Raw genomic sequence first — 16,339 nt, 5'->3', positions numbered from 1 at the left:
TCTCACACTGAGCGTTGATCAAAGACAAACACTGATAACGGTTTAGCTAAATTTCGGAGCTTTAGCTCTCTTTGGTTCATTGAGCAACAAAATGAGCTGCCAACCGTATTTGGATCCTATTTGGAGTTTGATATTTTGTTGCCATTTCATAAATCAGTGCAACAGTTTTAGAACTGGCAGCTTTCAAGGTGCAATCCAAAATAAACCAACTGGTTTTAAGCTTTTTGAGAAACAGACAACGCGCAGATAATCTCCACATGACAAAGGCTGTATTATGGACGCGACAATTTACAGATGTACACATTTTTGCTTTTTGTGTGTGTGTGATAATTATCGTTATTATCACAACAGTGACTGACATACCACAAAACACTTGAGGAACTTGAGAATCTGAAAAGAAACATTTTACAGGGAGGCTTTCCACGGATGAAAAGATCTTGATGGATCAGTTAGGTAAAGTAAAAAGTAACTCACTGTCTGGCGTGTCAGAGAGAGCGGTGTATTCTCTCTTCCAGTGCGTGCACAAGCTGGTAACATGAAGCATCCAGAGGATTTCAGTCCTTGTTGGCTGCAAGAGGAAGCAGGAGTATTTTAGGCATCTTACAAAGTACATTATATTGTATGTACAGGGATTTTTTTTAGTCTTTGCACATTTGTCACACTTACATGTTTTAGATCATGAAATAAATTGTAATATCAGACAATGTTAACATGAGTTAGAGAGGTCAAATGCACTGCAATTTCAGAAAACACCAGCAAAAAGTTTAAGCTTTGTGAGTGTTGAGTACTCACCAGTTTGCTCAGCTCTCCTCTCTATTCCCCGCTCTCTCTCTCTCCTTTCTCTCTCTCTTTTAGTAAAATAAAAGCAGGGGGAACGCAACAGGTTTTTCTGGTATGAGGCCTCATGGCTGTTTGAATAGTCCTGCAAACACACAAATATTCACTTTGAAAAGTCAGCATATCAAATTGCTAGTGCTACAAAAAGCAGTACATTAGCTTACAAATCATTCAGGGGGAGAAATTATGCACCGGTGTCTGCAGTACATTCATCCTTTAAAAAAATCCTTTTTGTGTAAAGGCCCAGTAAGCACAATTAAAGGTATTTACAAAACCTGCTCATCACTGTCTTATTTATTTATCATGGTTCTGCAAATTCAAAATGACTTGAATTTGCTTTTATGTCTCAAGTCAAGAAATCATTTTAAAACAAATACTATCTCTTCCAAATCAGTTGTCTCAAGTCTACAGCTCCGGTGGTCGTAGTGAGCGCAGCATATGTACATTCAGCTGATAACCTGCTGCGTACACAAACAGCCTGTGTGATGCAAACTGTGGGTCATAGTAGCAATTAGCTGTCATTGTCACTGTTAAATTCTCACCCTGCTTTCACAGAGCAGCAAGAGGACCAAATATAAATTAGCACTAACACAATGACACTGAGACACAGACACACTGCTCACACACTGATTCATGAACACACTGGCTGTTCTGTGTAAAACCATTTTAAGCCGCCCACTCCCCACAGCCTGCAAGAGTCAACACATAACATGCTCCAGCTAGCTGTCAAAATCCCACCAGACTTTGAACTAGCAGCATCTCGCAGAGTTATTTTTATACCTAATGTCTGAGATGCACTCATCCACTGAAGACAAGGAGAAATCTTTCCAGGTCTTTGTACATGAATCACTGACCAAAAATACAACTGCTGTCTGATTGTGTTGTACTATGACAATCAAGAAAAGCGTGCTATTTTTGTTATTCTTTTTTTCTGTCTGTGCTTTTTATAAAATAAACTGTGCAGCGACAGGACAATAAATGAAAGAGAAATTCTATTATTTACATATTTTATACATTATCTGCTGTATCTTATGGATGCGTGTCTTTGTAAAGAGCATGTAGGAATGAATAGGAGCAAAAAAAAGGGAAAAAATACCTTAATCTTAGCACCTCAGAAGAAAGAGGTGAACTTCTTGCCAAAACCAGAGATCGCTGGAGGAAAGTGGACAAAAACGGAGAGTTAGATGAATGTTGCAGATTTCTCTGTGGGTTATTGAGCAATAAAGTAAAATTGAGTTGTAAAAGTTTCTTTTTTCTAACAGTTATTTATACTTTATTATCCTTTTTATCGTAATCAGTTCAGTACTAGATTACAACCAATTTTATGTTTAATGCGCTCTCTCTGTTTTCTGCTGATTCATTGGCGTTACCTTCTCCCAGTTTGCCAGCCTGCTCCGCGGCTCCTCCAGGCAGGATCTTAGAAAACATGCCTTCTCCTTCCATGCCCGGTTGACCTGCTGCAGCACTGCCAATACCACCAGGTCTAGGAGCAGCTTTGGAGCCTGGACAGAAATACAGCGAGTGGAAGAAAGGGAGAGGATGATGGGATGTGGGAGAGGAAACATGGCCAGAGACGAAAATACGGAAGAAGACTGAGTAGAGGAGGAATCTATATTTGTCCAGATTTCATATTCGGTGGCACCTGTTAGCAAATATGAATTTTATGATGGGATCTGGTGTCCGGTGTTGTGTGTCTATTTACCGAGCTTTAAAAATTAGGGCAGTAGAAGAACTGCATCGCTCATCAGTTGCCCTGTTGAGTTTTTTCTGCCCTTTAAGTTTGCTGATTTATTTGATTTATTTGCTTGCCTGCAGCCGTTCTTTGGTCATTAGGTCCCCTCGGATAGACCTACATAGGCTTCCTGTTTGCTGATTTCCTTCCTTAAGAAAAATTAGCTTCATCCCATTTTCAGCTGGATCTTCTATCTACTCATTCGTTGAGATGTTTAAATAATTGATTTTCCAACAAAATGGCAATTTCACTAAAATATTAATTAGCCTTTGATGTTCTGTCCCAAAACAGCACCAATCCAGGTGCTATTTTTAATTCTTCTTCTTTCGGTTTCCCTTTTACGGGTCACCACAGCGGATTATCAGCCTATCCTCCATCTCACCCTATCCTTATCATACTGTTCTTTCACATCAACATGTCCTTCCTTCCTGCATCCATGAATCTTCTACGTGATCGTCCCGTATATCCACTATCCCTCCTCTGCACATGTCCAAACCATCTTGCTCAACCTGAGCTGTCCCTCTGATGTACTTGTCCCTCCTGATTAGTCCCAATGAAAATCTTAGCATATTCAGATCTGCCACTCCAACTCGGCCTCCTGTCTTTGTATCCAAGCTACTGTCTCCAAACCACAGATCATAGCAGGTCATAGTGGCTCCACCCACTTTCTATTGCTTTGGCTGGTTGACCCCAGGTATTTAAACTCTTTCACCTTCACTACCTCTACTCCTGGAATCTTCACATCACAACCCTATATTGTGTCTTGCTTCTTCTGGCTTCCAGTCTCCTCTACAGTGTGCGCCTCCACCTCTCCACACTCTTCTTCCTGCTCCCTACTCTCACTACAAATCACAGTGTCATCAGCAAACATGACTCCAGTGTCAGCTCATCTGTTAAGCTGTCCATCACCACTTCATTATAATGTTTTGTAAGGTTATTTCTAAAAAAGAAAAATGTGAATTTTCTGAATTTAAAGTTGAGCAATTAGATTCACATGATTGGACTAAAAATTAATGATTAAAAATGAAGAATGTTTTTAAAAAATCTTTCATGTCCCTCGATTTATCCATGTATGAAACAAGTTAGATTAGCTGCTCTCCCTTTAAGGTCATCCTCTCTTCAGTATAAAGACAGAAGGAAAACAACTGTCTGTAACCAAGTTTTAAGGGCAGCGACCTCAAACTAATGATTCATTTTAATAGAAAGTTACTAAAAATGTTAGAAAGGGGTAAAAAAGCATAGATATTATTTTGCGAGATGAAGATTAACACAAATACTACTATACTATTACCTAACTAACACATTATGTCGTGACTTGGCATATTCATGAGGAATTACTGCCATGAAGTGAAAGCCCTCCTGTGTGTTTTTCCACTGTTGGATTAGCTGCAGATTAATCTCAGATTAGATGAAAGAGTGCGCAGTGGTTACATAATTCAGACATAGTGGGAAGCAGTTGGCAAGTTGTGGAATTTTGGGATTCTGTGTGTTTTGTGTGTGTGATGAGTGTACAGTACCTATGCCTGTGAGCGGGGGCTGGGCAGTCTTTGAGGCCAAGACAGGTGCTGCTTTTGCTCCAATAGCTGTTGCTGGAGGTGTGTCGATCTTGGGCTGGAGGCAGAAAGAGATGGAGAGAGGGGGAGAGAAAAGGGTCAAAGTTCATCCATTTAGAAATACTGACATCCCATGTTTACCTTCTTTTCACTGCAAAAAGGTTGGAAGTAGAAGACAGTCAGGGAAAAATGTCTGTCATGTATTCACATCGCTGGTGGCAGACAGGAATTGGAGGAATGTGGGATTTAGTTCTGTTTACTCGAATAAAACTTGAATGAAAGAGTGAGACAATACGAGATAAAAAGAGAAGAAGACAGCTGAAGTGATAGATAAGAGACGGAGAGACAGAAGCAAGACTGGAGAGAAAGCTGCTCCCTTATTGTGTTGTATTGTGACAGCTCACTGAATGATGACTGACTGAATGATGACTTTCAACACTGTCAAGTGTCAGTCTGAGGGTTTTCTCTTGAAAAAGATGGAATCTCTTCTGTTAAGTGGGGTTGATTCACAAACCCAGAAGAAGAAAAAAGTGAAAAAACATATCTACAGAGTCAATGCACCCTGACATTGGTTGTTAAAGTCCCTGGAGCCCTCCTGGGGGAAAAGAACACTCTTTTGTACTAATTTGAACTGTCCCCTTTTTAAGGGGACAAATGGACTAAAACCACACACTGGAGCTTTTTCTTTAACTTCTCACCCTTACACACTGATCAGACATAACATTATGACCAATGACAGGTAAATACTAATAACTAATAACTATCGCTTCATCATGGGGCTTGTTAATATTAGGGTGCAGGTGAGCATTTTGTCTTCAAAGTTGACGCGTTAGAAGCAGGAAAAAACGGCAAGAGTAAGGATTTGAATGAATTTAACAAGAGAGAAAATGTGATGGCTAGACGACCAAGTCAAAGCATCTCCACAGCTGCAGCTCTTGTGGGGTTGTTCCGGTCTGCAGTGGTCAGTATCTATCAGAAGTGGTCACAGGAAGGGACAGTGGAGAACCAGTGACATGGTCAAGGGCAGCCAAGGCTGACAGATGAATGTGGGGAGCAAAGGCTGGCCCGTGTGGTCCGATCCAACAGATGAGCTTTCCAGCTCAAATTGCTGAAAAATCTAATGCTGGTTCTGATAGAAAGGCGTCAGAATACACAGTGCATCGCAGTTTGTTGTCTATGTTGCTGCACAATCACAGACCAGTCAACTGACCCCTGTTCACCACTGAAAGAACCATCAATGGACACGTGAGCTCACAACTGGCCCACAGAACAATGGAAGAAGTTTGTTGGCTCAGTCTGATGAATCATGTTTTCTTTGACATCACATGGATGACTGAGTGCGTGTTCGTCGCTTCGCAAGGGAACACGTGGCACCAGGATGGACTTTGGGAAGAAGGCAAACTGGTGGAGTAAGTGTAAAGCTTTGTGCAATGTTCTGCTAGGAAACTCTGGGTCCTGCCATTCACCTGGATGTTATTCCCTGATGGCCGTGGCCTCTTTCAGCACGATATTGCACCGTGCCTCAAAGTAAAAATGGTTCAGGGATAGTTTGAAGACCACAACAACGAGTTTGCGGTGTTGACTTGACCTCCAAATTCCCCAAATCTAAATCCAATCAAGCATCTGTGGGATGCGCTAGACAAAACAAGTTCGATCCATGGAGGCCCCACCTCACAACTTACTGCACTTAAAGGATCTGTTGCTAACATCTTGGTGTCAGATACACACGCAACACACCTTCAGGAGTCCCTCGACAGGGTCAGGGCTGTTTAGGCAGCAAATGGGGAACCAACGCAACATTACAGAGGTGGTCACAATGTATGCCTGATCAGTGTGTTTGATACTTTTAAAACCCCTGGAAAGAATTACTACTAACTACCAAAGTAAAGTTTTATATAAAAATGCTTCATTTCATTTCTTTTCTTTTCATTTTTTTTATCTTGAGTTCTGATGTTGCTGTCAATCAAATCCATATTTAATCCATTTATTCCCTTGGCACTCATCTATGTGACACAAAGTTGCCAGTACTGGAGCTGATAGGTTCAGTTGATTTATTTGAATCTGCTGTGTCATTGTGATCAGTTTGAAAGTTTCTGTGCTGTTGTGTCCCTCTCTCTCAAACCCCCACCCCGACACCCCACTGCTCTGCATTCAACATCTGAGAACTAAATGGACAATGGCCTCAGGAAAGATACACACCAGACCATTTCTGATATCCATCACAGTAACAGCTTGGATTATCTGAACACAGGAAATATGAACCAGTGTTTGGATCCCTGTCATTTTTATCTTTTATGATAGACTGGCTCCTCTGTTTTCTGTAAACTGTGTGTGTGCGATTTATTTAAAGCTTCTATTTAAAGCAATCCATAAATAAACCTGACTTCAAAGACAGTGAACTGTTATTTTTAATCCCAAAATATGCTGCATCATTTCCATTTCATTCTTTTTGCTGCTGCAGAACATAGGTGATGCATAATGGTGCACAATGCAGCATACAGAATTTCATTATTTACAGCCACTTAATCAATGCTTTTTAATTACATAATGGACCCAACATAAGAGTGCAAGTGAATGAGTTCACACGCTGAATAATTATCATACCGCAATTTTTTTTGTTTTGTTTATGGTTTCCTGTCAGAAGCATTTGCAAAACCCATCCCTGCATAATTTTACATCAGATTTTATGAACAATTTCACTTTTCATTTTTCCTGCTGACTTTATACTAATGTACCAAAATGAAAATCATGAACACCCTTCAGCTCTGAAAGCACATTATGAATGATTCTGGGGTAGTAATAACCGGCACGGTGATAGTGGCTTTGTGAGCTTGAAAGTCATTCATATATTTACTAAAGATTGAATGAAGAGAATCTCTGAACTACCTCAGGTTTTGGGTTAAATGTCAGAGTGAGATTTTTTTGCTTCAGCTAGAAAAATAGATTGACATAGATTTCTGATTATGGAGGAAATGCAGGGTGAGAATAGATTTTTGCAAAGAGACTTTATGAGTGAGAATTTCTTGAGCATCTAGCAGACAGTGAATCAGCTACGCTGAGTTATCAACTGCCTCTCTGTTAATCACAGTGTAAGATAAAACTTGCCAGCAGAGGCGAGGCAGAATTTCAATATACTATCTGAACTGGGAGGAGGACCAGCTCTTATCTCGGGGACTGTGGAGGGACAGTGGAGGATGGAGGAGTGCAAAGGAGACAAGTGGAGACAAGCTGAAAGTGAAAGGGCTGGAGGACTAAAACAAAATAAATTGTTACTGTGCAGTAGGATGGCATATGTAATGTGAATATTGAAAGATATTTTTGTAATGGTCATGAAATACTTCTTATGTTACTTCATAAAACCAAAAACATCCTTTTATGACATTTTCTTCAAAATGTCAAATACAAATGTGAATTGAACCATTTGAGTGCACCGAAAGATGCATATTTTTTATTTTTACCTCATACAGAATAGAAAACAAAACAAGCCTCAAATCCTTACTTAGAAGAGTCATCTTTTCTTTCTGGACTCACAATTGTGGATGTTGTAGTTCCTGTTGGACCTGTCTGCCTGGCTTGGCCCATGGGTCCACCTGCTGGTCCCATCTGCCCCGGTTTGGCCTGGCCCTGTCCCATTCCCATTCCCATTCCCATGCCCATGCCTTGTCCTTGGGCTTGGGGCTGCTGCTGGGAGCTGTTGGTTGTTGTGGCACCGGGCTGCCCTGGTCTGGTTGCTGAAGTCTGGGCTTGCTGCTGGAGTTGAGCCCTCTGTCCCGGAGCCCCATCTGTCTGGGAACCCGGGCCACCTTGCCGTCCTGATCCCGTAGGCCCACCAGCAGATCCCTGAGCCCTAGCAGAGCCACTGCCAGACCTTGAGGAGCCTGAGTGGAAAAAAAGGGTGTTTTTTATAAACAGTTTGTGGCTATTGCTTGAAAATGGACTCTTCTTGCCAATAAAAAAACAGGACATTAATTCAGCACTGATTTTTTCTGCAGCTACTGCCTGAAGGCCTGTAACTGTTGTCAAAACTGAAGGAATGATTGGCAGCTGAAAGGATTCAGTCAACACATCTTTGACCTTTGCGTCATCTGTTTCTTGTCTTGTGCACACATTTCCAAGTCGGTTATGCAAGTTAGATGATTTCCGCTACCATCTTCCACAGAGAAAGTTATGCTTTTATAAAACCAAAACTACAATGTACTGATAAAAGAAGCGGCTTACTCTGGCTTTCTCTTATAAAGTACTTTCAGATTTTATTACAGTGTAATAGTAACTGACAGGAAACACAGGCATGAGATGATGACACACAACAATGTTGTGAGCATAGATGAAAGCAGTGATTTAATGACTGCAGTGCTAAGAAAACAGCCATGGTGCTGCCTGCAGATAGCACATTTCTTGGAAAACATGTGCCTGATATTATATAGTTAATTAGAAAATGTTGATCCCTGAGGGAATATATGAGTGTAAAAAAAGCATCAAACACAATCTGAACAACAGGGGTTATTAAATACTTCTACCTAAGACTTAAATGATTTAAAAAAGAACACGGTATTAACTCCAGTGCCTGCTGTAGTTTCATTTTTTAAGACACATTTATAAAAGTGACACAATCATGTGTTCAGTATTAAGGTTAAGCTCATGGATCAGCATTATTAGATCAGACACTAAAAACAAGAAACGAGCTTCATTAGTTAGGGATATATAATAGTGCAGGTGCTATTATGAAAAAGTTTTGAGATTTATGGCGAAAAGCAATATAAGTGTTTTTTTTATTTTAAACTAAACTAACTGAAACATACTTCAGTCTAATCTATATCGCCCACATAAGCAGAATCCGAATGAGATCTAATGCTGTTGTTCTCAGGAAAAGGACTTTTAGTTGATGCATCTTTTACTGCTTCTTCATTGTCTTTCATTATAAAGACAATGACATTATAACGTAGTGTGTAATATAACATTCAATAATATATAATTGCTTTCAATTCTCAGATAAATGTGCAGTTAATTAGAAAATATAAATCAATTGAACAGTCAGTCCAATAATCACATAATCAATAACTTAGATAAACTCTTTCTAGTCTGTACAATATTTTGCAATATACTTAAGTCAACGGGTTTCGAATACACTGTAATTAACCTATACATTGAGGTATAAAGTACAAAGACTGCGCTCTAATCATGTCTGACAAGAGATTCAACATTCGTATGTACCTGGTGGCTGCCCCTGCATGTCCACTGGACCCTGGGACTTGCTACGTGAAGACCTGTGTGGGTCGCCCTGTCTGGAGGAACGCTGGCCATGATGATGCCCAGATGAGTCGCGGGAGTAGTCGGAAGAGTGGTACCCACCGGATCTTGAGTCAACACGTCTTCCTGTAGATGAAGATCTTCCTGAGGGATCATGGCGCATAGATGGGTCTTTGGGGTGCCCCTTAGAGGATCTTGAGGACCTAGGCTCATCTGAATGACGTGAGGAGGAAGAATGGCGGCTAGAACTGCCATGGTGTCTGTGGTCGCGAGATGATGAGTGTCGCCCTGTGTGGCCATACTCATCTTGGGGCCACAGGTCCTCCTCAGGAGGCTCATCATAATCATGGTAGGTGTGTTTGACACTGTGCCGGCTCCTCCCAGAGTGGCTGCTACCGTAGTGACGAGAACTGGAGCGTGGCTTCTCAAACCAGTCGGTTTCTTCTTGGCCCAGATGGTAGGCTTTGGAAACCGAGAGCAGATCACAGTCAATCTCCATGTCGTTCGGAGACAGCGGCATGCAGGCTGAAAGAAGGAAGAAGGCAGGAGGAAGACCAACCGCATGCAAAAGAAAAGAGTGGGTAGGGGTAGACACAGAAAGAAGGGCAGAAAAATAAAAATAAAAGTTTTACATCCATGCACTTAACACTTAAAACATGTAAACTTCACACAATACAAGACAATATTACCAGAATAAAACAAACACTGCAAAACTGTCTGCTTTGGCTGCTGTTTTTGTGTTCATTTCAAATTAAAAGCCAGTGACAGAGGAGGACAGATATCCTGCACTAAGACACTGTATAACTGCTCTGGCAAGACAAAGCAGGTATATAAAACAGTCAACCTCTATTTAATTGCTGATTTGAGACAATAACACCTCTTTGACGGAATAAATATCAAACCTATAGGGGGGGACTGTTTTGCAGTGTAGATCCAAACACATGTAAAAACATAAGTAAAGATAAAAACCTGTAAAGAAAAAACAATCCATTTGTGTCGTGCAAAGACCTTTCAAGTGAATCAGAGTGTAGCGAATGACGAAAACGACCACGCCGAAGAACCATGCGAGTTTGGAACAGACAGACGACTGGACGGACAGGCGGAAGGACGGACAGGCAGGCAGACAGACAGATAGCAGTCCACTGATACGAGAGCTCCGAGTGACTCTCAGGATGACGAAAACATTAGCATGCAACAGCTATATATGTCTCTTTTTTACTTTCTTTTTCTTTGCTAAGTCTAGCCTTTGGGTGGGTGGGGGACGTTTAGATAAACGTTGGGAGCAGTAGAAGGTAGTGAGACTGTGTGGGATTTCATCTCCCACAATTACCTTCGCTGTCTGACACAGCGCAATGATAATCGTCTATAAAGTATGTATCATCCGATTTGTAGACGTGTGTCCGGGGAAGGTCCCTTATGTGGTCTTGAACATCTGGCAGCGAGTGACTGGAACCATAATGGCCATAATAGTATTTACATCTACCGCTGTGACTGTCATACGGGTCGGGACCTAAACTTGACGATCGCCCAGAACCCATGAACCTCCCCAAAGGACTCAGGGGACTCTCCTCTTCAGAGTATTGTCGGGTTGGATGGCGCCCCCTGTAGCCAGATCGATAGGAGCGGTCGTCCCTCTCATAGGATCGGCTGCGATACCCGGAGTAGTCCCTGGCTGAGATCTTGTCCATGCCGTAGCCAGTGGAGCGGGAACGGCCAGTGGAGGTGTAGTAAATTCGATCGTCCTCATCCACCGTCATACTATAGTATCGACTACCATGAGTGGTGCCACTGCCACTGTCGTAAGCACTCCTCTTAAAACCGTAATCCTCGATCAGCTGGCGTCCTCGAATGTGAGAGGAGGGGTAAGCCGCACCTGTCACTGAGGAATAGGAGGCCAGGTCTGCCTCCACATCCCGTGCCTCCTCAATCGGGGAAAACTTGGAGATTTTTTGCTCCATACTCCCCAGCTTCCTGTGCTTGCTGCGCTTGGATGACATGACAGCAGGAGCCAGAAGGGTTCTGGAGGACGGTGAAGGTTTCTGTACCCCAGAGCGGATGCTGCCATGTTTGTAGTCGAAGTCATAGAAATAGGGGGATCCCCCACCCATGCTAGCGCTGCTGCTGCCCCCTAGAGGTCCGTGCCTGTAGCTGCTCTTACCCCTGCCATGGTGGTCGTACAGCTCTTCCTGCATCGCTGCTTCCTCCTCGGGTGCCCTGCCATAAGAGGAGCTGCCAGTTCCCCCACGCGTCGTGCCAGTGGTGCTGCTGTGGCTGTGGATGTCGCCCGGGTAACGCCCACTGCCGCCATGATGCATCATGTCCCCTGTCATCGTGCCCAGCCCATCTTTTGCCGTCAGCTCGCTAACATCATCTATCATCATGTAGTTCCTCGGAATGTTTTGCTCTAAACCAGGAGCCCCATACATCCCATCTGCTGTGCTGTAGGTGGAAGGACTGTCTACAGAGTGCCCGTAGGCATTGGACACAGTGGAAGTATACTGTCCATATGAGCTGGCTGTGGTGGTGGTGTAGCCATAAGTATTAGCAGTAGTTGTGGTATACTGGCCATATGAACTTGTGGTAGTGGAAGTATATTGGCCATATGTACTGGGGGGCATTGTTGAGTACCCACCGTAGCTGCTGGACACCGGTGCTGACCCATAGGGCCCATACGAGCTTGCCATTGTTGTTGCTGCAGTGTACTGAGCATAGGATGGGGCTCCACTGGAATAGGTAGCATCCTGAGCAGTAGTGGTAACCACAACAGTAGGGTTGCTAATAGTCTCATAGTTGGTGGGCATCTTGTGCTCTAGATCGGCCAATGAAGTCTGCCTCGGTCTTCCTGGATGAACTGTGAGGATATCAACTTGGGGCTGACCAGGGTATGGTGTGGTCTGGCTGGGGTAGGAGGACACAGCGCTGGGATAGGGTGAGCTGTGGGTGGGGTATGGTGGCTGACCGGGTGGTGCTGGCCCAAAACCTGTATGCCCTGGCTGAGGCTGAGGCTGAGGTGCAGCTGGTAACCCCATGTCTGTCTGGGGGTATGGGGGCTGAGTTTGGGGGTAGGTGTGAGAAGGATATGAGGTTTGAGGTTGATAGGTAGGTCCAGGAGGGGGAGCATGGGTTTGAAGGGGAGTGGGTTGTGGCAGTGCCTGTGACTGTGACACTGTTGGGTAGGGAGGCTGGTTGAATGTTGCAGACTGGTATGGTACACTTGGTTGCTGAGATGGAGCTGCTGGTTGGCTTTGGGGGTACTGACAAGAAAGGAAGGACGAGGTGGGTGGGTATTGGGCTGCGGTGTTGAGGTCACTGGTGAACTGGCTGAGAGGGGCGGTGCTTGGTCTGGTTGTTAGTAGCCCATTACTCTCATGTGACGCAGCTGCAGCTGCTAAACGTAAGTTATTCAACTCACTATCAGACATATAGTCCCTGGTGTCCCCCATACACCTCAGGTAGGCAATATCCCTTCTCTCCCTCTCCTTGACCAGTGTCTCCTTCCTTTGGTGGATCCCCAGCTCAAGGTATCTCAGCTTAGCATCAATTTCTTTCTCTTCTTCCTCTAGTTCAGCTTGCTGCTTTCTCAGCTTGGTTGACTCTTGCTCCACGGCCTTGAGCTCATGGGTGAGGTCTTTGAGGAGGCTGGCTTTCGCAGCCAGGCCAGACCTGGAGCTGGGCTTGAGGCTGGGCACGGAGGGCAGGTAGACCTGTTGGAGGGCTGGTGTCATCATGGGCAGGTGAGCTGATGTAACAGTCTCGTCTGGAGGAGGGCTAGGCAGGGTTCGCTTGACCTTGCGGAGCAGTGAGCTCTGCTGTAGGGCTGCCAGCTGGAGAGAGAGAGACAGAAGAGAGAGAAAGAAAGAAAGAGAGACGGGGGAAGGAGTAGAAGAGGAGAAGAATATGGGGGGGGGGGGGGATTGGTGATGTAAAACATCAGATGTGGGGAATGAGGAGATCAGTGTGATAACAGTGGTTAGGAAGATCAATGGAATAGGAATGGGGGATGGAGAAATGGGAGGTGCGTGTGTGTTGGGGGGGTAAGTGAGAATTTGAGATGAACATGGCGAGGTATGGATAATGGGGAAAATCAATAGCAAAGATAGATGAAAAAACAGGTGAAGCAATTAAGCAGAGCAGATGAGTGAGATGTAAAAAGGGTTGAGGAAACAAATAAGGTAAAATAAAATAAAATAAAATAAGAAAAATAAATTAATGTACAGGGTTATAGGTAAAGGGAGAGAGTTGGCGGGAGAGATGACATGCACAAAATATGAGTAGAAGAGGAGGAAGGGAGGAAGAAAAACTCAAAAAGAGAAAAAAAGGGGTCAAAGAACAGAAGAAACAAGGAAAGGACGCAACGACAGGGCCATATAAGGGAGACAAAGGAAACACACATAGACAAAAGGACAAAGACAACAGGAAACAAGAGTGGAGTTTGTGTTAGCAGACATACAAAAACAGTGAAATGAGTGGCAACTGTGATAGAGTATTCCATTAATTTAATAGCTACTAATGCAATGAATTTCTCTTTCTTTTCTTTTTTTGTTTTTACAGTTTTGAGTTGATATTTTCAGAAATTTGGGATTTATACCTTTATCTTAATATTTTCTTAATAATTTGTTAATTCTTATAAAATAATTAGTAATGATGAGACCAGTAAACAACCTAAGTTTAATTAAAGGTTGTGGAGACAGCATGTAGTTTTGTTATGCTAAAATCTATATTCTTACTTAGAATGCACCATGGAATAACAAAAAACCCCAACATAATAGGCATATGAAGTACAGTATAATGAAGCAAATGAATATACTGGAAGATATAGCTGGATTTAAAGGCTGGCTAAATGAACCACCATGGCTTTTACAATTTTCCACTGTAAAATCTACTAAAAATAGAGAACAAAAATTAGGATTATCATTGATTTTTGATTTAGCTGTAAATTTTGACTGCTTAATATTGAATTAATAAAATGCTGAATTTGTGTGGGCTTCCCTGTCAAAACCAGTCAATGATGTGACCATCAAAATAATCTGTGTTTATCTTTGTCTTTATACTGTGTGTAAATAATATATCATCCCATTTGTTCCTACCAAACATATATTGAAATTGTAAATAGATCATAGTGTGTTGTGTGTTATTTTTCATTTCAGTCTGTGTGTAGGCGGAAGCATAAAGAGAAATCCCCTCTGGGACCTATTATTTTCACAATCCTAACATGGAGGCAGTGAAAAATACACTATGAAACACTTTTCAAAGGGTCAGAAGAATACAATGATATATATATATATATATATATATATATATATATATATATATATATATATATATATATATATGTAAATAGGTACAGTTGGGGTCAGAATGACATTTTAGAGGATGAATGTCATTTTGGATTTTCTCTTTCTACAAAAGATCTAGACAAAGACCCAAACTTCACCCTGAAAATGAAAGGAAATATCGCTATGAACTGAGAGAGTGCTTACTGCGAAAGAAAATATCCCTGCTTCAAAATCTTAGCCTTCAAACAAGACTGAAACTTCCAAATCCTTTCTGGAGAAAAGCTTTAGGGTCAGTCGAGACAAAGATTGAGCTGTTTGGCCGCAATCGCTACAGGTTTGTTTGGGCGAGTAAAATTCAGGAGTTCCGATCTAGGAAAACAGTGCCGACTGCAAAGCATGGTGGTGGTAGCATCATGTTTTGGGGCTGTTTTGCTGCCAGTTGTGCTGGTACATTGCATAAAGTGGATGGAATAATGAAGAAGGAGGACTACCTCCAAACTCTTCAACTTCACCAATGGTTCAATGGTTGATTAACATTAAGCTTCTGGTATGTCCTATGTCTGAAAATTTTTGGACTATGCTTCGAAACTGGGTCCATGCCAAGAAACCAACCAAATTAAATAAACTATTCTAATTCTGCAAGAGAAAAGTGGTCAGATATCCAGCCAGAATTATGTCAGAAGCTTGTTGAAGGTTAAAAAAACATGCAGTCATGATGCAACCAACTGAGGAAGATTCAACCAAATATTACTGGGGGTGTATATATACTTTTCAATTTTCAGTCCAATTCTTGTTCTCTAAAATCGTGAAAGATGTATGATGTATAATCATTTTACTGAATTCAACAAAATCAATAAAAGCCCCAACTTATACATTTGCATAAATCCATGACTAGCATATGTAAACTTCTGACCTCAACCATACATCACAGCATTAAAAAAAAAACAAAAACAATAACTCTCACCCAGGGAAAACCGGATGGGTAGTTGTTGTTACCCAAAACAAGTTAAGTAACATCTTTGCCACATTTCAACAGAGTTGAAAGTTGGTTGAAAATTGAGAGGTGAAGAGTTGTTCTTAGGGTATTAGGGTGTGTGTCTTTGGCTTTACTAGGGTAGATTTTACACTCATTGACACCAGCTGTCATTGTTAGGACAATTTGGCTGAAACAGAAGAGTTAAAATACTGTTTCAGTCTGAGCTGCTATTAATAACGTAACATAAACTTCAAATGAACATAATGTACACTAAAGCATTCTTAAGTAATTGCACTTAAGCACAAAACAGTCCTGAGATCTACTAGTCTACAGTCTGTGCACGAACATTCTAGTAGCATCTGTATCAAATGTGACTGTTCACATATGTTTTATTGGTCCTTTTTTTAATTCTATTTTTTTTCCAGACAACCATTATACTGTCATATTGTAGCACAGTGTTTTGTGGTGGCATTAATTAATTCCCTAAGCTATTGTTGTTAATTGATTTTCAGGTATGGTTGTTGAGACAATATAGGTAAGTATGTAATGTCCATTTAAAAGAGTTATTGCTCCTGCTATGCGAGCAAGGGAGTTTCTGTTACCATTGAAACAGTTTAAATACACAGAATGGGTCACAATTATGGCTTAATGTTTTTGTTTTTTACTCTTCAAACCCCAGTAAATAATAGGGGTGGCTGTAGCTCAGGAGGTAGAGCAG

The 16,339-nt window shown here is 42.0% G+C and overlaps 1 protein-coding gene across 1 annotated transcript in view; it reads right to left on the bottom strand.

Annotated features, from left to right (window-relative positions):
- bsna (bassoon presynaptic cytomatrix protein a) overlaps window positions 1-16,339 on the bottom strand; it is a 163,234-nt gene that overhangs the window by 10,233 nt on the left and 136,662 nt on the right. The window contains exons 9-16 of the mRNA XM_080899736.1: window positions 10,700-13,193; window positions 9,334-9,831; window positions 7,654-8,000; window positions 4,087-4,180; window positions 2,208-2,339; window positions 1,934-1,989; window positions 793-922; window positions 475-568 (exon numbers count right to left, since the gene is read on the bottom strand). Coding sequence (XP_080755862.1) covers window positions 1,949-1,989; window positions 2,208-2,339; window positions 4,087-4,180; window positions 7,654-8,000; window positions 9,334-9,831; window positions 10,700-13,193 — 3,606 coding nt within the window. The 3' untranslated portion in view covers window positions 475-568; window positions 793-922; window positions 1,934-1,948. The remainder of the gene's footprint in view (window positions 1-474; window positions 569-792; window positions 923-1,933; window positions 1,990-2,207; window positions 2,340-4,086; window positions 4,181-7,653; window positions 8,001-9,333; window positions 9,832-10,699; window positions 13,194-16,339) is intronic.

Source organism: Rhamphochromis sp. 'chilingali', assembly GCF_963969265.1.
Source record: "Rhamphochromis sp. 'chilingali' genome assembly, chromosome: 12".
Lineage (NCBI taxonomy): Eukaryota > Metazoa > Chordata > Actinopteri > Cichliformes > Cichlidae > Rhamphochromis > Rhamphochromis sp. 'chilingali'.
The sequence above is the reverse complement of the archived record's forward strand: the minus strand, read 5'-3'. Positions and strand labels throughout refer to the sequence as shown.